General features: G+C 43.6%; 1 protein-coding gene across 37 annotated transcripts in view; it reads right to left on the bottom strand.

Annotated features, from left to right (window-relative positions):
• Rbfox1 (RNA binding fox-1 homolog 1) overlaps positions 1–19,187 on the bottom strand; it is a 1,661,838-nt gene that overhangs the window by 42,519 nt on the left and 1,600,132 nt on the right. For 22 of the 37 annotated variants that reach the window (XM_029544519.1, XM_029544518.1, XM_029544524.1 and 19 more), the window contains 2 exons: positions 17,740–17,872; positions 897–939 (listed from right to left, as the gene is read on the bottom strand). In XM_029544519.1, the coding sequence (XP_029400379.1) occupies positions 897–939; positions 17,740–17,872 (176 nt within the window). Of the gene's footprint in view, positions 1–896; positions 940–6,728; positions 6,769–17,739; positions 17,873–19,187 lie in introns of all 37 variants that reach the window. The other 15 variants (XM_029544538.1, XM_021209994.2, XM_029544539.1 and 12 more) reach the window with 1 other exon arrangement.

Genomic DNA, 19,187 nt, shown 5'->3' with positions numbered 1-19,187 from the left:
TGCACAGCAAGTGCTGTACATGGTGAGCTATCTCCTTAATTTCAAAGTTCTTTCTTCTGATGGATTTATATCTGATGGATTTAGATACATTTTAAGTTAGGACTTTATTATTACTATTATTATTGCTGTTTTATTATTATTATTTGCATGTGTGTATTTGTACATGTATTGAATGTGTGTGTGCATGTGATATGGTATGTAGTATATGTGTATGTGTGTGTGTATGTGTGAGTTGTACATTCATACCATAGTATGCATGTAGTGAATGTGGATATGTGCATGTGGTGTGGTATGTGTCTGTGTGCATGTAGTGTAGTGTGTATGCTGTGGTTTGTGTGTATGTGTGTGTTGTGGTATGTGCGCTGTGGGGTGTACATATGTGCATGCAGTGGTATGTAGGTGTGTGTGTGGTGTATTGTGTGGTGTGTACATATGTGGTGTGCACACATACCACAGTGTACACATAGAGGTCAGAGGACAACTTGCAGGAGTCAAGGCTTTCCATCTACCTGGGTTTCTGTGACTCAAACTCAAGTAGGTCATCAGAACTTAGCAGTTTTTACCTAAGCTGTCTTCCTGGCCAGTTTTTTAAAAAAATATTTTTTTTTAATATTTACAATTCAAGAAATTAAAAGCCACATTAGACCTCTAAAATGTCAAATTCATGTTCCATTCAAGTCGACATATACAGTGTTGATATCTGGAAGGAAGTCCCCATTGCGGACATATCAGAAGTAACAGGATATATCTGCATTAAAACTGGAAAATTCAGTCAAGGCTCTGCTGCTCTATGTTAGAGAACATTTGCCCTCCCGAGAGTCATCTTGTTAGTCAGGATTTCAGAGCAAACCCACAGGCACCGTGATGAGTCTTTTCCATCAGTCAGGAATTCATACCTGTAGCAATTTATTGCCATACACTGGCTCTTGATACACTACTCTATAAGGAAACAGAGATGTAATGTTTTCAATGCAAAAAAAAATGAAATAAATAAAAGAAAGTGCACAAATCAGACACAACCCTGGAGCAATTCATTTCCAAGTTTGCTTTTTTTAGTTCAGTATTGAGAGCAACTAGCCAAACCGAAATGGGACTAGGCAGGGTCCAGTCCTGGACTTGAAATTCTAGCATTGACAGTTATAAGGAAAGTGACCGTGAAGCTCAAACTGTGTGGTCTGCATTTGGAATATACCGATATTTGTTTTTAAGAAGATAAAAGGATAATTTCATGGCTTCTCACCTTTCACTCTGCACCCCAACAGTTTTAGTATTATGAATTTCTCTTATCTCATGGTTGGAATTTTCTGCCTTACTTGAGGATTTAGTTTTGATGTCAATGACTTAGGGGGCTAATATAACCTTTCAGGGACAACCCAGACTGACACAGCAAGTTTAACCATTTCTGCTCACACAGCAAATGGCACCTCACAATTGCATTGATCATACCGAGGGCTTCTGCGGTATTTTTAAATAGCCTTGTCCTGTGAGTCTGTGGATGCACATAGGACAGCTCAGGTCTTACCTCAGTAGAGCCTCATACAGACTGAGAAGGGCTGTGAAAGGAAACAGTTGCCCGCAGGGCTATTTAATGTGTGTCATTTGAGATGGAAGAGAAATTAAGTGTCTGGCTTCCATGTCAGATAGCAAAGTGGCTGACTATTTGAAGACATTTGGGGACTTGCCCTATGGATCTGTATATACATTTTTAAATGTCAGCTGACTTTCTTTCTCTTCAATTCCAGTTAACTTTCCTCTTCCAAAATCTGATAACATGGAGCTACACTCATCCAAATGTATTTTAATTCCCTCTCATCCCCTGCTGCTTTCCCTCTCCTGCTCTTTCCTCTCTCTCTTTTCTCTCCCTCCTCTTACCTTTCTTCCTAGTTCCCATTACTCATTTGAATGTTTCAGATATTATTGGCTAGTGGTTTACTAGACCCTTTAGATATGCCTCTTTCTTAATCTTATTTTCCTTCCTTTTACCTTCCACCTTCCTTCCTTCCTTTCTTTCCTTCTTTCTGTCCATCTGTCTGTCCATACATCCATCCATCTGTCCGTCCATCTGTCTGTCTGTCCATCTGTCTGTCTGTCTGTCTGTCTGTCTGTCTGTCTGTCTGAGTGGATATGTCTTGGGCAGAGAGAGAGGCCAGCATTCTATCTAACTCCTCGGCTTGTTATGTGGTTTCCAAGGTCTGGACTCTGATCTTCAGGATTGAACAGTAAATGCTCTTAACTGCAGAGCCATCTCTTCAGCCCCACTCCCTTATAATCTCTATATTATCTTCATAGTCTCTCCCTTTCTCTTACTGAATCCTGCCATTGTGAATTAATCTGTTGTCCAGTGGTTAGGTGTTAAACTCTGTTGTCAGGAAAAATTTGGGAATAAATTACTTCAACATTTATTTTTTTCTGGGGGAAAATCTTCCTCTTCTGAAGAATATGAAGGTGGTAAAGTTTCTGTCTCTTGGGTTGTGGCGAGGAGGAGATGCTGTGGTGTGGACTAGATGCTAAGTATGCTCTTACGTCTCTGCCTCTTAATTTCCCTATGAACTGTTGTGTCCTCCTAGTGACCGAGGATGGCCAACCTAATGCTGACTCCCACTTAGACCCCAAATGCTCATCCCCACTTAGACCCCTGCCAACACAAGTCTTAGGGAAAAAAGGCTTGGGGTTTAAGTTGGAGGACTCGTTGTCTCTGTTCCCAAAGCTCCAGGCTCCCTCCTGTTCTTCCCAAGCTCACTCAGCGTGGAATGAGCACACAGAGTAGCATGACAGGAGCTGGAGGGTTGAGATGTGTGTGCTAGGAGCAGGGCTTCAGTGTTTCTCCTTCTCTTCAGAAGCTTGGGGTACTGTTATTATGCTGGGTGATATTAATATGCTATTCCTTCTTTCTCCTTCCTCCCCCCACTTTATCCTACTTCCTGACTTACTACTGCCTTACCCCAGCTTCCACCAGGAATACTTCATACTCCCAGTGCTTTATTGCCATTTCTCTCTATCTCTCTGTTCATGTTCAATCCAAATGGTTTTAGATCACATGCTGTCTTCTTTGAGCCTCCTTGCAAATGCCAACCAGGATTTATTTTCTACTCCTTGGTCAGTGTCTTAGCTTTGTGATACCTACTGTTTCAACCATAAATGGAGGACCTGGCTCTGTATGACTGGAGAAGTCTATTTCTGCAACTTTCAATTAATATCACTCTTACTATTGCTTCTTTATTATTTAATTTGACACATTCTTAATTAGAGTGAGTGTGATGGTTAATTAATTATCAACTTGATGGGCCTCTAGATTTACTAAGGGAATAAACTCTGGGTATATCTGCTGGGAGTTTCTTGATTGGGTTAATTGAAGCAAGAAAACCCATCCAAAGTGTGAGTGGTACCCTCCATGGGCAGGGTTCTCAGACTGAATAAAAAGAAGGACGTAGAGTGAACACAGGCACTCGTGTCTCTCTGTTTCCTGAGATGGAGGAATGGAGATGGAGACCATGGAAGAAAAAGTCAAGAGGAGGAAGACATCAGGGCACAAGGTACAGGGCAGTGGCTCCAGAGAGTTCTTTCCTGTGAGTGTGGATGATCCTCTCTGATTGGCTGAAGGTCGGAGAAGGTTTTGAGCAAGAAGAATGTGCCTTGATTAGAGAAGACCAACGCTAGGAACTTGGTTATTTACCTCATGGATTATAGAAAAATAAGGGCCTTAAACCTCAAGTACAGACTGATTCAGATTGTGCATCCGTGAATCTATTTATTGTACAATACTATAATAAAATTGTAGGCCTAGGTCAAAAACTTTTCTTTAAATAGGAAAGAATCCGAAATGATTTTCAAGAGATCTCTATCGTCCCCGTCACTTTAAAATGTGTGGGACTCACTGTTCAGACATACCTCAGCAGGGCAGTGGGACTTGTGGCTTAAATGCACATATTCAGAATGATGCTCCTACTGAGTCTGAGCTTTGTTCTATGAATTCAAGAGTGGAAGAAATAATTCATGCCATTTACTTCCTTTAAAGTTAAAGTTGCCAGTAGTCCCCTGCTCTGCCTCCGAGGTGGGAGGCCCCAAGGTCTAGTTCCTTTCTACCTCAGAGGGTCACACCCCCTTAGCAGCACAGTGGTCTGTATGAGCCCAGAAGACAAACCCTGGGCAAGAGAGGGGCTAACCTAGTACTTCAGCAGGGTTACCTCATCACATATTTGGAACAGACCCCAAAAAGTCACATTGTTTTTTTATGATATAAAGGGTAGATAAGCGGGTTGGACAGACTGAACAGAAAGTCGTTTGTAAAACACAGGCGCCAGGCAAGTAGAACCTGATGACCCTGATTTTTCCTGAAGGCCTCACCTGATAGCCTTGGGGGCGGCCCCACTCAGCACAAGGGACATGAGGTTTTGAGTTACAGAGGCTTCTAAATGTCCCCCAAGTACACAGCAAGCTTTTCTTTCCAGGACTACTGTCTCTCCTAAGCCAGCATAAGAGAGGTAGCAGGCTGACTCTCTGAGCTTGCTCTCTTCTCTGCTCGGCTGACTTCTGATGTAGCCCCTAGAAATCCAGGACCCACAGTGTGCAATGCTAGCATCTCTCCTGTCTTCCCTGCCTTCCCTGCTCTCTCTCTCTCTCTCTCTCTCTCTCTCTCTCTCTCTCCTTCTTTCTCTCCCCCTCTCTCCCTCCCTCTCTCTCCTCTCTCCATCTCTCTCTCCCGTTCTCTCCCTCCCTCCCTTTCTCTATCCCTTCCCCCCTCTCTCTCCAAGTGCATGCATATTGGGGAGGTGCACACCTGTGCAGAAGCCAGGGGTTGACATCAGGTACCACTGTCAATCAAATCTCTGCCTTACTTTGTGATGCAGGGTCTCTCACAGAACCTGGAGCTCACTGCTTCACTGGGCTGGGTGTCCACTAAGTCCTGCTAAGCCAAGACTTTTATGTGGGTACTGGGAGACTGAACTCGGTTTCTCAGGTTTGCATGACAGTCACATTACTGACTGAGTCATCTCCCTATCCCTGTTTCCCGTTGTTGTGGCATCCTTGCCCCTGTCTAACATTTTCTTCATGTTACAAAAGAATCTATAAGGCCAGAAAAAGGGAATTCATTTGAAATATACATGGGAGATCACAATTAATAAATTATTTCATATATGAGAAACTGAGGCCAGAGAGGTGCAAAGCCAGTAACTGATGGCTAAATTAAAGTATTTTTTTTTATTTTTAATTAGGGATTCCCATACTTCTTTTTTCTTGAACAGATGTGAATACAGGCACTTTTATTTCTAGTGGATTTTATCTCTTAAGTACAACCTGCCAGCTCCCAAGTTTAAGGACATAATAATAAAACCCCAGTTGCAGTGATGCTAGGTTAAGCCCATTCCAGGCTCCACAGAGGCTGTAGCTATGGACTGACTCTCCAATTCACTTTATACCCGAAGGGAGGACCAGGCTCTGCCCACCTCACACTCGAAATCGCCTGAACTGAAGTTTTGGAGAGAAGGGCACAGGAGGGGCAGCTTAAGCTTCGTGACAGAAGGAAGTCAATTGCTCTCAGGATAAATGAAAGACATGTTCATTCATGCTAGTCTGGCAAGAGGGCAAAAACTGTACTAACCTGCAGGTGACAGCAAGTGTCTCAGATGCAATCAGAATGAAACTAAGCCTATCACTGATGGAGACAGATACCTTGCTGCAAAACTGCAGCACTGTGAGACTCAAAGGGATACAGTGAAATAACCAGGGTCTCCTGCCTTCTACTAAATAGCATCAATCTGCAGAGATAAAGTTTGGTTTTTCTTCTCTACTATATGAAAAACAAGTATGATTCTGTTTACTTACTTGGGGTCATTAATGGTACATTGTAAGTGTGTGTGTATGTGTGTGTGTGTGTCTGTGTCTGTGTGTGTGTGTGTGTGTGTGTGAGAGAGAGAGAGAGAGAGAGAGCAGACTCCTCCACTGCCTACTTAGTCTAAACTCAGTTCTATATCTATTTCCATCACACTAGTGCGGCATCATGGGAGCACCAGGAGGTGGCTTCTCTGGGTAAGGAGAGTTCATCCTGGTACTGAAGAAGAGACACATCCTCATAAAGAGTAGTTTCATGAAATGGGACTAATTGGCAAATACTACTAGATCAAAGAACTGTTTAGAGAAATAAAGAGAATAAATGGCTCAAGAGGGGCCTAATCCTCCAGATCACACGTGTTGTGGTGGCAGAATTAGTTCTTTATTGCTGTATTCAGAGAAAAGATAGGAATGGATTGTTCCCAGCACTGTCGATAAATAATTGCATTTGTAAGGAAAGCATAAAAAAACAAAAAAAAAAAAAAAAAAAACCTATCAGCCATGAAAATACCTTTCGGTTCTCTGCAGCTGGTAACTACCAGCTGCTGTTCTGAACATCCGACAGAAAACACACAGAGCATACTGAGAACTTTAGAGTAAATGTCACTGTGGGTGGAGTTTTTAATTTGGTACTAGAGGGGGGCAAAGCACATGTTATCAAAACGGGTGCAGTTATGTTCATCTACTCCAAAGTTGATCAAGTCCAAGTCATTAATTCAAAGATTTAAGTCACGAGTCCTTTGAGCTCAGGAGCAGCAGGCCTTCCACCTTGAGAGACATGGTGAGAATTCCCTTTTGACCCAGAAGAGGTCATTTGACCCATCGAGTTCAGAGCAAACTTGTATAAAGAATGACTCCTGGAGGTAAGGAAGACGGCATGCACGTTAATGAATACTTACATAAATGTCTGCACCATAAAATCCATCCTGGTAAACAACACTGTAGAGGTGCACACACAAAGAGAAACATTCGGATTAGTGCATTTCCCCATGCAGACGCACCAACCCCACACGGGCCAGGTTAGTCTGGTCTCATGATCCGAAACACAGGAACTGAGGAGAGTTTCAAACTGATTAAGGAGGTTGGAGACAACAACTGTCCATCAAATCGAGATCTCTCAGCTGGGGTTCCGTGGAGTCTGGGTTTCATGGTGGACCAGAGTCAGAGCGTGTTGGCTTGGGCACCAAAATGAGCTTCCTACTCTCAGAAAGAGGTGATTGACAACTTAGAAAGGCAAAGAGGGTGCCTGTGTATTTTCAAGTGGCCTACACAGACTCGAGTGTCTTAACAATATTAAAGTTTGGAATCAAAGCACAGATCCCCTCCCTCAGCAAATATAAAACACAGCATTTGTTCCAAAATGGACTTGCAAGGGCAGAGCCTAGGAGCAAAGTACTCTCAGGATAGGCTAGAACTGAATGGCCTTGGGGAACCCTCAAGTATCCCAGATGGGGTCAGGCATTTTGCTCTGTAATTATTTCATACTGCAGTGTTATCTGTGGCAGTTCTGTGAGACTCGTATTGTCAATGTAGCAGAAAACTATAAATGTATATGTGTCTAGATATGTAGATAAGCATATGTGCAGAATACATGTATTTTTATATGTACAAATGTACGGGAGTATATATATGTGTTCCTATGCATTAAGCCTTTATGTATTCATGAGGGAGGGGGGTTGGGAGTTCAGTTGTATAAATATTTCTAAGTATTCGAATAGATCACATTCGGAGTGAGGCAAAGTTCTACCTTCTGATGAACGAAGCCTAACTTGGTAGAAGCTCTGCATTTTTCTGTAGAATCAGCAGCCCAGAAAGAAGCCATTTTCAGGGGGGAAGGGGGTGATCATGGACTTCTCCAAGTCTCTTGCAATATCAAGACCAGGAAGCTCAATGCTATGTCACCATAGGACTCCATTCTATTTCTTAAGTATCTGAGTGTGTTTACAGAGGCCGTGTGCATCCTAGATGTACTCAGACTTCTGAGAGAATTGCATGATACCCTGAGGGCAAATGCTGTTCTTTCTGAACTGTTGTTTTTATAGGACGGTCATCATCAGTTACCTCCCTTAGCATCTTCCCATGAAGTTGCTGGATGACTTATGATGCTGACAAAGGACCAGTGAACCCACTGTTAAGTCAAGCCAGGGCCCTAATAGAAGCACAACTTTGATGCGAAGGGGTCTCAGGAGCAGAATGAGCACGCAGAAAAGCCAAGCATTTTAAGCCAAGGGAGAGTGCATTTTATCACCTAAGCACACACGTTCACGCACAGCATTGACACTGGCTTGCTGGAGAACATGGGAATACACTTCTTTCCCAGAGTCCTTTCAGAGGTGATTGGTTAGCCCCCAATACCATTATCCTTAAAGCGTGGCAGGGATTTCACACACTAAGGAGGTTAGTAGGAATGGATTTCAGATGTTGTTTGGATTTGATCCTGAAGGGCTACAGTTCACAAGATCACTTGTCAAGCAGTGCTCACCTCTAATCCAAAAGGCAGGCAGAGGTGTGTAAGGTCCTGAGCTAGGCTTTGGCATTAGCAATGTAAAAAAAAAAGCATTGCTGTGGGGTCAGAAGGCAAGGTCAGCTTCTACCAACAGGCCTTAGATCAGATCTGATGAAAAGCAGGAAAGCAACAGATAGAAACGAAGGGCCCCAAGGCAGAGACTTGAGCAGAGCTACAGCAAGATCACATCTGTGACATGGTCTCATGCCATCATGCCTCTTTTCATGGTACCTCTTTCCCCCCAATACCCTCATCCAAAAGCAGATAGCTCACCACTGAGGTGCCAGGCAAGGTGCAAAAACAGAAAATTGGATCAAAGTGCAGCTTCCCTGGCAAAAGGCTCTGCAGCTGGAATGGTTACTAAGATATCTGAGTTTGGTTTACTCTTTGTAAGCTGGGACACACATGTACAAACATGTGTTGGATTTGGTCAGGTCATGCTTTCTAAATGACCAGCAATATGCTTAGCACTGAGGCAATAAATTCCACAACTGTGACCCAATGGCTACCTGAAAAAGAGTTATATGTCTTCCCTGTGGGTCCTACCATCAGTGTGTCAGACTCCTGTCTGTCTAGGCTGCTCATTAGCTTCTACCTCATTGAAAATGCATTTGTGTCTAGCCTTTGTTTGGCCACAGAAATTGAAGCCAAAGAATTCCCATACATTGCACCCCATTTAAACTGGAACACCGTATTACTTCATGCCCAGACAAGGTGTAATGACTATCTGTTCAGAGGATGACACCCAGATCCTAAAGAGGAATAGAAGACAAAGGGCCATTTCTTTGTCAATTCCAGGTAGAATTTAATTACTGGTGAAAGAACAATCATGATGGGTACTTATAATGTTTCCTCTTGGGAATCAACAGCATCATTAGTATTAGGCTAGTGGGAACTGCTTGGTGAGACCCTATCTTTCTATTGTATTATTGTTGAGAGCCTGAAGTCTGAGGTTTGTGTCTGGTTTCTGCATTCAGCTGTAATGGTTAATAACATTGGAAGAAGGAAGAGTTAAAATTGAAAAAAATAATCCTGAATCCTACCAGTACACAAGACAAGAAAGGTGTGGATGAATACTAATACTTCTGAAAAAACTAGTATGCATTTAAATACAGGAAATCTTGCATTTCCCTCAATGTCTATACGACAGAGAAGGTCTGTCGTATTGTGTGGATAATAGGGAGAAAAGTCAAATCTAGGCCTTGGGACACAGCACTGAGCAGGGATGGAGAGTCATGTGAGGTGTCCCAAGATTCGGCTCCTACAGGGAAAATGGCTGATGCTCTCTCCAGAAGGAGCAGTTGTACACAGGGGCTGACATCATGACAGCCATTTGCATCCATCTGTATCAAAAGCTCCCAGAAACCAGGAAGAACGCTTTGTGCTCTTTGCCTTCAGGGAGCCTTTGCTCTGAAAAATAACCCAGTTGCCATGGTTTGTAGCCCACCAGAGCTATGGAAAGTTATTCTGAGACTTCTGACATCCAAATGTATGAGACATGGAATTAAAGGGAGACTGTAGGAAAGCCCCCTCACATAAGCCCAAGGAAAAGGATGTGAGCCTTGTCTTTCTGCACTGGAAAGCTTCCTTTGCCCCAACCACCACTCTGGGCCATCGTGACTGGGTCTCTCCCTCCATTGACCTCTAGAGATCTAGAGTCTTCAGAGGAGACAGAACAGCTACAGCCATGCATCAAGCTAGATTCCAGCTACAGTCTGTTGCAGAAGGGAGGAACAAAGGAACCGGAACCAGCAGGCAGGGAAAGGGACTAGCAAGTGCAAGGAACTATAGTTGGGAGGAGTCTGGCTCTTTAGAGGGCCCAGAGGAAGGGCACACTTAGTAGCTTTGGGTCCTCACAGTCTTTTTAGAAGATGGCCCTTCTAGATCAAGAATTCCAGCTTGCTCCCTTGTACCAAGTACATTTTGGAGGCACAAGGGAGACAGTGGGCGATCTACCATCATGGTGTTAATAACCCTGGGAAGCCATGAGCTGACGTAGCCAGCCTCATTCCACTGTCAGAGGCAAACAAACCCACTGGAATGGGCTGCCAGTTTTACAAAAGTGCTGCTTTCTCTGAAAGATTATTCACAACACAAGCATCAGTAATGTTAGCAGCTTGGTTGTTCTGGGATAGGCCCTATCAAAGAATCCTGTGCTCATTACCCACTGTGTCACTTCCATGGGCAATGCTTCTGTTTTGTCCCTAGACACTAACAAACTGACTAAGCTAATACATATTCTAGCCCTTGTCTTCTGGTTCCATGGCTAAGTCTTAATGACACAGCAGGTAGGCAGTAGTCATTGGACTTGAGTATGCCTGGGACTCACCTGGAGGACTAACTGAAACACGGATGGCTGGGCTATGCCTAGCCCAGAGGTCTTGGTTCAATAGATCCGGTTAGGGTACCTCGATAAAGCATTTTATTTCTTTCAAGAAATGGGTAATGTCACTGCTTGTAGTTTAAGAAGAAAGGGAATTATTGCATTGCACAGTGACATGTTCCAGGTGTTATTTTTAATTACATGTAAGAGAAAATTGAAGTTTAGACTCTTTAGGATCCTATTCTCCCTCTCTCCCCACCTCTCAGGGTCTCATGTAGCCCAGGCTGACTTTGAACTCACCATGTAATCAAACACAATCTTAAACTTCTGTGCTTTCTGCTTCAGTTTCCCAAATGCTTAGAAAACATGTGTGCACTGCCATGTCGGGCTTTTCAGTGATAGGGGTCAAGTCTAGGGCTTTGTGAATGCTAGGCGAGCATTCTGCAAAAGGAATGACATTCCAGTCCCTATGGTGCTGGTGTTGGGGCATTGTTGAGTGTGGGAGAGGCCTTAGAGAGTCCTATTGGCCTTTCCAGGAATTTCTCTCAGTGCTTTCTTAAAGCCTCAGCAAGCAGGTACACTTAGAATATCAGGTACATATATAGGGAAAGAATGTGGAGATGTTCCAGTGTAGAGGATGCAGCTTTAGATACACAGTGGTTCCCACACTGCAGACAGGAGTTGCTGCCATGCACTGAGCAGATGTGGCCCCATTTTAATGCAGAAACGGTCTGTCTAGCCATGCAAAGGTAATTGTGTTGCTTGTCAATCACTCCGGGACTGCAATATGCTTTTGCCAGAACATGATGCAAATGCACATCTCATTTTCTTAAGAGAGTAATAGTGGTAGTTAAATATTTGGACAGAGACTAGCAAGGGATGATTGCACTAGAGCAAATTAGTTTACCTTATAAAAAGAAAAAGAAGGGAAAAGAACAAGGAAGGAAGGAAGGCAGGAGGTGCCCCAAACTAAGCAATCTGTTTGCGTAGTGGAATATATACCAACCACAAATGTGTTTTTTTGTAGAAAAAAGCATTTAAAACCTCTCTTTCCTACTGACCCTTCTACCTGGGAAATAAATTACATTTTTGAATATGCTCAAATGTAACTGTTCTGAGCGGTTATCAGGTGGCTCCATGCACACAGCGAAATTTGTATAGAACTGGGTATGTGTTTGTATCTGTACATTTCCCCAGGGAAAGTGCCTATTTTTAATCAGATTACCAAAAGCATCTGTGGAACTCATGCCCTTACTGGAGGCAGTGTGGAATATGGGACCAGAGGTGGGGTGACTGCTGTTCCCACGTGTGAGATGGAAGGATCCTTGGGTACTTTTGGGTGTCTGGCACAGACTCCTGAGCCTCTGTGCCAATATCTTCCTGATGACCATTGAATTGAATTATGTTGGATGCTGGGGGCTCCTTACATTCTATGCATGGGCCAGTGATTGTTTGGCCTCAGGGTTTATTCTTATAGAGAGCAACTCTAAGAGGCTTGCTCCTGGGATGCTGTCTGATCATTTTTATAGTGATAGAATTTGCCCTAAAGTACTTTTCTAGGGACCTCTAAAAGTTGTATGTACAAGTGTCCTAATAGGTTACTTGAGGACGTATAGAGCATCTTAATCAAACACTGCAGTGGCAAATAGATGGTCAACAGATTGTCAACTTGACAGAATGTAGAATTGCCTTGAGACAAATCTCATGTCTATGTGGAAGGGTCTACATTGGGTTAACTGTTGTTGGTGGAACCACTTGACTATGGGCAGCCATGCTCCTGGGTTCTCAGACTGAACAGAAAGGGAAAAAGACAGGCCACAAGTATTCATCTTTCTTTGTTCCTGATTGAAGATTCAATGTGAGCAGCTGCCTCAAGCTCCTGTTATCATCCTTTCCTACTGTGGAAGACTGTACCCACAAATGGTGAGCCATAATAAAGCATTCCTTCCTTCCTTAAGTTCCTTTTGTCTGATATTTTGTAGTGGCGACAAGGAAAGTAAATGTTATAGATAGCATAGAACAAAAACTAAGGTCCCATAGCCAATGCTCAGTGTTTAGGCTTAGATCTATGATGCTTCTTAAGGGTAGCATGCTGGATCACTATACAACATATATAGTACACACTTCATAAGAATCTACTTAGTAGCTGGGCATGGTGGTGCACGCCTTTAATCCCAGCACTCGGGAGGCAGAGGCAGGCGGATTTCTGAGTTCGAGGCCAGCCTGGTCTACAAAGTGAGTTCCAGGACAGCCAGGGCTAAACAGAGAAACCCTGTCTCGACCCCCCCCCAAAAGAATCCACTTAGTAACTACTTATGTGTGGTGAAGCAAGGTCTGTGCAGCTGCTCAAAGAATGAGACTAACTGCTGTGTGCTGCATGGGATGCTGGGCTCAGTCTTGTGAGTGTGTATCTGATTCTACCTATATTACCAGCCTATAAGCTCCTTTGAATGGCAACTCCCTAATGGATAACTTTTCATGAATATGACTCACTGGATGGTAGACATTGTGGCTTCTCCATCAAAACTTCAGTAAAGACAATAAGAAATAGAAAAACACTCATCCACTGGACTTGTTGAGACAGTCTACTAACTGAGGTACTATGTAATACATAAACTATTGGCATGTCTATGTCAGTGCTGTGCTTAAGGAACAGTCTGGGGATTGTGAACTGGAGGAGCTCCCTAGCAAAGAGGGAAAGTATATATGAAGGCAGAAATGTAAGATCAACCTGTATACCAATTTAGAAAAAGGGGGCACTGAGAGGGGAAGCATGGGCAACTTACAAAAATGTCAATAGTCACATCGACCTCACCAAGATTAGCTGCAGTCCAGTAATCATGCCCTAGCGTGGGCCTTACTGAGCCATAACCTTGTATGAGCTCTTCCTATTTCATCCTTCATCAACCCTATGGAGCCAGGTACACGTTTTATTCTCCTATCAAGGAAACTGTGAATCTGCTTGCAGCTTTCCAGAGTGGTAAAATACTGTATTTACTACGTGATCGCTCTCTGGAGTCAGATTCCTTTACTGTTGGCAGCTGACAGTGAGTGGCTGGCTACCTTTAGGGTTTTCTGCTAATTCCTATGATTCCTTTATTGTCCATGGGCAGAAGTATTGTTCCAGGAGTGATGATCATATTCTGATTATTTCCAAAGAAATTCTATTTAGGTATGCCAGACAAAACAAGATAGAACCGCTTCATAATCTATGTAGTTTAACTGCTAGGAGGGGAAAAATGGATAGACATAAAAGTGTCTTTAATGAGTTTCCTTGGATGCTCATGTCAATGTTGTCTATCTCCACAGACTACCCCAAGGTCCACAGAGGTAGCCATGAAGTCTGTTATATGTCACATGTGAGTGAGTGTGTGTGTGTGTGTGTGTGTGTGCATATGGATGTGTGTTTTCTATCAGAGAGAAAAAATATAGAAGTCCCATATGGATCTAGACTAAAGAACACCTTTGGGGCTGGAAATATTAGTAACATAAACTCTTATTGGATAGTGCACGAATAGGAGTTTGTAGATAAATGTATGTCCATTTGGCGACATTAAGAAAAAAAATTCTTCCTCAATAAATATGCTTTGTGAGAAAATGTCTTAGAAACATGCAGATGGCTGACTGTATGGGTATTCCCAGGACAAGATCTTAATCTGGAAGTCTGGAAAGAGATAGACATACTCTTGTCATCCATGTCTTCTTTTCTGGGGTGCCTTGTCTGAACACCCATGCTTGGCTAAGGATGCTCCTCTGGTAAACAGCCCTCTACCTTACCATCTATCATGTCAATAAGGATCATTACCTTGCAGATTGGGTCTAAATCCCATCCACAGAAACTCCTGTGAATACGGTACAGATAGCATACAACAGAACATAAGGTGTGGCTGCTGTCAAGTGTGAGGTGCTTGGTCGAACAGAGCTGGAGTAAAGGTGTCAGGTAAACTTAGCTACCTTGCTCAAATGGACTTTTGAGACAGAAGCTTTGGGAGTCTATGGTTTCTAGACCAGCTTCTAATGGTTATGGCAGGCCCGGGTAACAGGTAGATCTGCAGCATCTTTGCTTACTGCTTCTACTCAACTCAGGATCGGGTACCTTGCTCCTCTGTGAAATCTATGTTCCGGGTACCACTCTGTTTTCTCCAAAAGTTGGGCTGCCTTCCTTGTAATCTAAGTCAATGAACCCAGAGGAAAAAGGGAAACTTTCTTCTTAGATGGTGGTTTTACCCCCTTCAATTCCATGCAAATGAATTCTAGCTATCTATAATCCGTAAAATATTGGTAGCTAAACAAATTTCCGTTGCTCACCAGTACTTTGGGTCTTACAGATTCTTGATGCCAGCATTCTGCCCCATATTGAGAAATCCTTATAATGTATATGTGTGTGTGTGTGTTCTGTGTGTGTGTGTGTATGTGTGTGTATGCATGTGCGTGTTATGGGTGTATATGAATGTGTCTCTGTGTGCATGGAGGGCAGTGCAGGTCCTGTGCATCTTCTGTAACCCTCTAATGTACTATGTGGATACTGGCTCTCACTGAAACAGAAGCTTGTTCGTTGGTATTCGTCTGGCTGGCTAGTGAGTTACCAGGGTCAGCCTATCTCCAGTCTCTCCATGTTGGGGCCACAGAATGCTTATGCATGCCTAGCTTTTACATGGCATTACATTCAAAAACAGGTCTTCATGCTGGCAAAGCAATTGGTCTACCTCAGTGAGCTATTGCCCCGGCTTCTGACACTGACAATTCGGTTTTAACTGCTGACTCCAGACTCTCCGCCATAAGCTCTTCTCCCAGCCCAGTTTAACTGGAATACCTCTCTCTTAGCACATGCAATTCTTTATGCTCTGCTGTGTCCTCCACATAGACCAATGGTGCTTTTGTGGTAGCTGGAGTGTACAAGCCACCACTGCAGCCAGGATAGTCAGGAGGACTCCTGAAATATTACACTTTCATCCCTTTCAAAGCAGTCATGAACATGTTGTGTACCATTTGGAAGTGCCTGTTTCTCCCTGGTGAACGTGGCATTCATTAGTTATGCATGGTTATTCCAGGCAAAGAGCACATTCATTATAAGTTAGTAAATTTCAATTTTATAGCAGGTGTGTTATGTTGAGGTTTTTATAAATTGTTCATGGGAGGATAGGCCATATAATTTTACTTTAATTTTTTCCTCTTCAATATAGTAGGGAGATACTGACTAGGGGTATAATACAGAAAAGCTACAATTACCATGTACCAAGATGATGATTTTCCAGACAGAACAAAGTGGTATAAATGTGCTATTTTGCATTTATGGCTTATGAATCTTTCTTTAGTAGTAGTATAAACCCAGATGATTACTTATCTGTTTCTACTCCCACCTAGTACCTTCCATAACACACGTATGAAATGGGCTCATAATGGGTAGGGGTTATACAGATTAGAGTCAAAGGTCAGGTCCTTTCTATAGCATACAGATAGATACATTGCGGACATGGAAAGACTTTTAAGCCAGTTGGTTCTTCTTTTCATTTCTTTCTTTTTTTTTTTGTACATGATTTTTTATTGGATATTTTCTTCATTTACATTTCAAATGTTATCCCCTTTCCTAGTTTCCCCCTCCAAAAATCCCCTATCCCCTCCCACCCTTCCATTGGTCCCCAACTCCCTCCCTCCTGCTTCCTCTCTTGTTATCATTTTTATCCAGTAAGAAAACTTGCTCTGACTCACTGATGGTTTACACAAGAAACTCGACATCAGTGACCGCGTTCCTTTTGTTGCCTTTATTCTCCCATTTTTGTGATTTCACCTAACCTCATTCCTGCGGATGCTGCAGGCTCAAGGAGCCTTTGTTTGTTTTTTTTTCACACACTTCAGCTCTGCTCTTTTGGAGTGGGCGAAGCAGTGAATAAATAATGAGAAGAATATTTCCCTTTGTCATCAGTATAGCAAGTAAGCTGGGGTAATTGAGATTTCCTAAAAGATTTATATGCAACAAAGCTTTTAAGAAAATGCTTTTAACCCTTTTCAGATGGTCCTGAGCACAAACATAGTCTTTCTACAGACCAAAAAGCTAGTCACTGGCCCGGAAAAGCTTGTATCAGATTCTCCTGAGTATAGCCAAATTGTCTATGCAACAGCAGTCAGTCCAGTGCAGTTCAAGCTTTTAGCCAGGCAATGCTTTGCCCTGAGGGAGGGGCTATCGTAAGGATCACAGGATGTTTAAGCAGTGTTCGGAGACCAGGATGTTATCCACTTGATAGCATCACCTATGTCCATCCTGTGGTAATAATCAAAAGTATCCTAGACTTTGTACTAATACACTTAGAGATACCTCTCTCTGTGTCGGGATGGAGGAATGCCCTTCTAAGATTCCTGATTAGGGAAGAGCAGAAGTGTCATTTCAGGGCAGATAGCCTGAAAATTAGTCAACTTTTTTTCCCTCTGTCCATCTCCCATTCCTTCTTTCCTTTTCAACCATTCCTAGACTTTTAGCTGTCAGTAACAATATCCAGTCACTGAAGGCCTCCATGGGCAGTCAGAAAGAAAGGACAGGATGGGCTGTTCTGGAAAAGGCATGTAAAAGGCAAATTAACTGTAATTTTATCCCTGCCTGGAATGTTTTGTTTGCCTAAACACCTAATTTTCTCAGGCAAAAGTTCACACACTGAGGAGTGCAAAAATGTCTACAGGGAAGGACGCAAGATCACCCCAGTGAATTTTATGTATGGGAAACCTCATGTCCCTTTGCATTCAAGGGGTAAATATAGTCCAACCTCCTTAATAACCAGATGCTTGCAATCATCAGAAATACATCTTTGGCAGTAACCATTTCTCTGTTCTCCAGCATTCAGTCTCAAAGAGAATTTACATAACAACATGTGACATGTAGAATGCTTAAAGGCACCAACCATGACCAGACAAATTACACTCATTTTTCAATACTCCTTGCAAGGTGCTTTGCAGCAGGCACGTTAGGCTGCATGCTGGGGAGGTTCCGGTGGGGTGGTCAAGACCATCATGCGCTCACAAACACTCCGTGCCTCTGGGGAGGGAGAGCAGTTGCAGGGAGCCCTTCCCCACCCGAGGATGCAACACTTACCCGCCATAGGCCGGGATTGGGGGTGGGGGCGCTGCAGCCCTGAAGGTGTTGTACACGGTGCGACCACGGCCTCGAAGGTGAGCCCCTCGGTATGCAGCTGCAGCAGTGGCGGCCGGATATGGGAAGCCAGGCACTATGAGAGAGGGGACAGAGCCGTACACAGTGAGACGCACGTGTAGCCTGCCGGGCAAGGACCATTTTTCTGGACCCTGTTTACATGGCAAGATGGAAAGGCAAACACAAATGCTGCAAGCCTGGAACTGGACCTGGGGAGCACAGCGGAGGGAATGACAGAAGTTTCTGACCAGGAGGGTATGCGAAATGAAAGACATTTGCACAGAATTCCTGACAGCAGAGAAGCTCCACAGGTAAATGTAAAATAAAGCAAATTGAAATACTTATGGACATGCATATATAGGCACATAGATGACTGTGCTTCTCCATATATCTCGGTACATGTCTGGGAAACCTCATAGCCTTTTGGAAAACATGTTTGTATGATGAGAAGTCGGGAGCGGAGTTATCGCGGGTAATGCCTTGAGTGTTTAATCTCCTCTAGGCAGACCCTTCCACCCACACAGGCAGATATGAACTCCTCTAGAAGGTCCACACAGCTACTAGGAAATGATTCTGTAGCTTCCTGTCTCCTGCTGAGCCTCACAATGTTCTACCTGCGCGGACTCTCCAGTTTAAGTAAAAGGCATTGTACTTCAAACCTTATCGGGTACAGAGACTAGGTTTCCTGAAAAGCCACTGCCTGTAAAAGCTACAGTAAGGGCCCAGAAACCAAAGATGAGGGCCACGCCAGGAACTCAGGAACTCTGTAACAGCCCCACACACCCAAGTTCCGCTTCTGAGGCTTCTGCGGGGCTAGGGACCAAGTAGGAACACTCTTGATCACAGCATCCTAAAGACAGTCTACACCTTGTATCCACACTGATCAAAGCTGCCGACACCTTCCCACCGTCACCTTCAAGAACAGAAGAATCCTGCCCTCTGCATCTTAGCATATTCAAGAGTCTTTATCACACATGCTCAGTTATGAACCTGGGTAGGGAATGTGTGGGAGGAGTGCACACACGCGCGGGGCGCATACTCACACAGGAACACATGTGCGCGCGAACACACACACACACACACACACACACACACACACACACACGAAAGAAAATTCCTGATGTATACATAAACCGCCAGGAAGCACCTGCTATCATGGAGGTGGAGGTGGCCTTAGAGCAAAACCCCGGGTCTGAGCACAGACTGGGTAGACCTGGTGAGGCTGTTCAGAGTTCTGTAAGAATTCCTAGCAAGGTTTTCACTTGAGGTGAAGACCAGCTGTCAGTGAGTGTCTGGAACTTGGTACAAGCTTTTGAAGGTGGAGCAGATTCTTCTGTGGTGCTTTTCTTTGCAACATGAGTAAAATACCAAGATCATAGAACAAAGACAGA

Source organism: Mus pahari, chromosome 12, assembly GCF_900095145.1.
Source record: "Mus pahari chromosome 12, PAHARI_EIJ_v1.1, whole genome shotgun sequence".
NCBI lineage: Eukaryota > Metazoa > Chordata > Mammalia > Rodentia > Muridae > Mus > Mus pahari.
This window is presented reverse-complemented; position numbering and strand designations above follow the sequence as displayed.